Source organism: Triticum aestivum, chromosome 6D (genome assembly GCF_018294505.1).
Source record: "Triticum aestivum cultivar Chinese Spring chromosome 6D, IWGSC CS RefSeq v2.1, whole genome shotgun sequence".
NCBI lineage: Eukaryota > Viridiplantae > Streptophyta > Magnoliopsida > Poales > Poaceae > Triticum > Triticum aestivum.
Window position 1 is genome coordinate 3,820,053 of NC_057811.1, and position 4,080 is coordinate 3,824,132.

At 43.3% G+C, this 4,080-nt stretch overlaps 1 protein-coding gene across 1 annotated transcript; it reads right to left on the minus strand.

Annotated features, from left to right (window-relative positions):
- Window positions 1-401: 401 nt before the first annotated feature.
- Window positions 402-3,745, minus strand: LOC123140673 (uncharacterized). Its single transcript, XM_044559958.1, has 5 exons — window positions 3,634-3,745; window positions 3,417-3,488; window positions 2,102-3,252; window positions 1,149-1,237; window positions 402-630 (listed from the first exon to the last, which is right to left on the minus strand). Exons 2-4 carry the CDS (start codon window positions 3,449-3,451, stop codon window positions 1,149-1,151), a joined length of 1,275 nt encoding a protein of 424 aa, XP_044415893.1. The 5' UTR covers window positions 3,452-3,488; window positions 3,634-3,745; the 3' UTR covers window positions 402-630.
- Window positions 3,746-4,080: the final 335 nt, after the last annotated feature.

The window sequence follows — 4,080 nt, forward strand, 5'->3', positions numbered from 1 at the left end:
AGCTTGGTGGTGTGCTCTGTCTGCCTCTGGGCCTATGCAAGCATTATATTCCTCTTCCGCAAGTGGAGATCGAAGCAGCTTTATCAAAATTAAATCACTAGGAAGACTCACAGAAATCAACTATGGATACCAAGAAACAGTGTAAAGTGCTAGAGCTTACTATTCTTTGTTCATCTTTCTAGTATTTTTTTAGAAAAGGAGGATTAAATGTTCATCTTTCCAGTAAGTTCTCACATCACAGAACCAATCATTTAACCAGAGCAACTCCACGAGACACTAACCAGTAACCAGGCATGCATGTCGACATTAGATAATACTCCCTCCGTAAACTAATATAAGAGCATTTAGAATACTAAAATAGTGATCTAAACGCTCTTATATTAGTTTACAGAGGGAGTAGTATAAAAGAGTCCACATGATTAAATCCAACAAATTCAACTTCACAGGCCACAATACATAAATGTAGAACAAGCGTCGACCACAACACATCCGCGGCGTACACAATGGAACAATCTGCAGACTGCATAGTAGGACACTTTGAGCATCAACCACACCATACAAAATGGAACAACTTCCTTACACCAAATAGCCATGTCCGCATCTCAACAACCCGAATTTAACTCTGGATACCTGCAGAACATCAATGTCATCTCAGTCAAACTAATTTATCATGCCCACTCAGAAAAACAAATTTTGGATGATTCCCAAAAATAAACATTAACCTTGCCATAGTGCAAATTATACGAAAAATATCCAGAGCTCAATCATCCCATGATTATTGGACAAACTGATACCACAAATGGAGAACAACAATAACAGAGCATTTAGTTTGTTCTGGCAGCTGTATGTTGACATGTTTACAAGATTCTTGCTACATAACTATGTACGATCGCAGTAGAAACTAAGAGATCAGTGACTCGCCGCCAATCATGTGACACAAAAAAAAACAGAACTCCCAAGAATGTTGACTCATTCCAGATTTACTTTTTTGTGCCATGCTATATGTGAGGCTCGGAGTACGATGGGAAAATGTCTAGTATGCCAAGCTAGTATGTCTAGTACGAAGGAAAATGCAAGCATAGACTATGCACCATCTTGTAAATTGGGTAACCAAGCAAAAAAAAGGGTATATGAAAAGAGAAAAGTACCTAAGTTGTTTGACAAAGATAGCACGTTAGAATATCAGGTGTGTTCAAAGTTCCGGCCAGATCTGTCCCTTTCCTCCCAAATCCGCTGCCTAGAAGAAAATGAAGCACAAACCAAATGAAAATTCAAAGAAAAGTCCAGTGTGGCTCCACATATATCGCCAGGTCTAAAAATGAATTATTGTATTACATGTTTAGAGAAAATGCATTTACCCAGAATAATTGTCGAGTAAGTTTTGTACCAATTATGACCATAAAGCCAATATAAATATGCACGGAATGGGAAACCAGAGTTCCAAAACAAGCATAACATAGCACTACGTGAAATTAATAAACTAGTGCTACTCTTCGATAAAAACTAGAGCACATGGTATCATGAATTGAAGATTTATATCAAGATCGATCAATATAAATTCAATTCTTGCAAGGAAGAATAGTGAATAAGAGAACGTGACAAGCCTTAAACCGCCTCCAGATGTTCCAATTGATTAATTATTTCAGATGGTTTCACTGCTGCAGCTATTGCCATTTTCCAATTTCTAGAAACCCTCTGATGAAAAGATCATTACAAGCACATAATTGTATTTAGCCTTTAGCAATGGCCAGGCATCAAAGCAACATTTGTATTCATGTTCTAGCTTTAATGGATCCCTCTAATCAGCCAAGTTAGGCAAACAATAGGAAATTAGATAACCATAACATGACCAGATCAACAGAGAAACGAACAAGACATTGTATTCTTATATATATATATATACACACACATATACATATATAGTTCAATCGTAATATATATATATATATATATATATATATATATACACATATACATATATAGTTCAATCGTAATAACATGAACAATGTTACCGCAAGAACATACCATAAGTAACTGGAATGAATAGGAGCGAAAACTAATTGCACTATTTTGCTTGTCCAATGTAGATAGGGGGCACTACCTGCAGCATAGAAATTCCTGTAGGGATGAAAGGTGTCATGACATATCTGGTTTCTTTTAACAATATGTTTGATCTGCATCGAGTCAATTTGGAGCGTGAAGTTGCCAATCATCGTGGAGAGAACAACCAAATTTGACTCCTCATCATACCCAACAAAAAATGCATAACTTATTCTCCTTGGAAGCATCTCATCCAGTGGAATGGTTTTCCGCAGCAACACCCATTCGCCAATGCCTTCACAGTTAGATTTCCTATCCCATAAATGGATGTTCAGGTCCAACAAACCAGCAAGGCCAAGGCCACCATCGGCCATCCGCAAGAGCTGAAAACACCGGTCGTTGGTAACATGGTTTTCCACCGGTGTCTTGATCACAACAAGACTTTGCATTTCGAAATCAAACACAAGAACTTCACCACCACAAATCAACCAGCAAAGTGTATTCCCGACAAGGATGCTGCGGCTTGTCGCAGAAATCCTATTTGCTATGGTCACCGAGAAAATATTTCCCCAAACGCTAGACGCTGAGTCATAGAGAGAACAAGATGCCTGTGTACTGAATCCATCACTGACCAAAACCAATTTAAATGGGCTTGAGAAGCAATCTCCATGGACGTGCCCATCTTTGGCATCAACGCACAGTACAGCGCCATGCCAGGCTGAGTTTGTCCTCATAGAGTGGAATCCTGGTGGAAAAGACACGATGTGCTCTTTGCCGGTGAGGGGATCCCACACGACGGTCTCATGCTTATTCCTGTCAATTAGGACAGAGAGACCGTGGCGGCAGCCCATGTATGCTTCATCGGTGTGGTAGGATCTGGTGCTCTTGGGCAGGGAGAAGCGGGCAGCAGGGATGCGGTCAGGCGAGTCCATGGCAGGAATGAAGCTTTTAGCATACCCTCTGAAGAAGCCTAGCAGAGGAGGCATCCGGTGGTGCTTGAGGAAGGATTTGCGGAACTGGGGGTCGTAGAGGATGCTGCCCCAGCGCTTGGATACGGCGGACGCACGGGAGAGCGAGGACGGCTTCGGAGGGAGGCGGACGAGGATCTCGATGAGGAGGTTGTCGTCGCCAAGCACCTCGGACACTGGGTCGGCCAGCGGCACAGAACAGCGCAGCCTACTGCCGTCCACACGCGTGGGAAAGGTATCGGCCCTGGCATGAAAAGGAATTTAATCAATGGACACACATATATTCACATCAGGACAGCTGCTAGAATCCAACACACTGCACATCCATCCAGAACAGCGATAGCATATACAAAGCAAGTAGTGCACGGCACAAAATTAAGAGGGGGAGGAACACCAGTGGGATCTTACCCTTGGCCTTGGGGAGTCTCAGCAGCGGGATCCATCAGCGGTACCCTCTCCTCTCTCTCTCTCTCTGCACTGCTGCAAAAGGGGATGGATGTTAGGGTTTGATTAGGAGGGGAAAATCTGGCTAGGGTTTACTAATAGAGGGAAAATAAGATGAGACGAAAACGAATCACTAGTAGATTAGATGGAGAAGGAAGGGAAGGAGAAGGGGTGGGCTAACCAGGATCGGATCTCCGGGGACGCGGACGGGGACGGGGCACGGTGAGGTCGCCGATGGCTCCGATCCTTCTTTCTCCGGTCCGTCCGCTGCTGAGAGTGGAGAGACTCGGGGGTACGGCAGTTTTCAGTTTTTAGACAATGGGAAGCAGGCAGCTGAGTGTAGGAACGCCGAGTTTTTCTTTTTCTTTTTTTGAGATTAACGCTGATGTTGTACGCAGGTGCCATCTAAGATGTAACGTTGGCCCATCCAAGCCCAGCCTTGTACGTTCCACTGAGAAACAAAATCTTCTAAGAAAAAACACTGGGAAGTTTTCTTCCTGAAAACACTGAGAACAACCTACATCGGTCCAGACCGCGGAAGCCATCCAAAGCGGACCTGCATCAATCCGCTGAGATGTCCGGACTTATTTTCTCCTGCAAACCAGAGACAAACGTGGGGAGTTTGGCA

Coding starts and splice junctions, on each gene's coding strand:
- LOC123140673 (XM_044559958.1), bottom strand. CDS start 3,451: ATGGATCCCGCTGCTGAGACTCCCCAAGGCCAAGG. Junction 3,253..3,416: donor GAGACTCCCCAAGGCCAAGG/GTAAGATCCCAC, acceptor TTTTCATGCCAG/GGCCGATACCTTTCCCACGC. Junction 1,238..2,101: donor CAGGAATTTCTATGCTGCAG/GTAGTGCCCCCT, acceptor ATTTTCTTCTAG/GCAGCGGATTTGGGAGGAAA.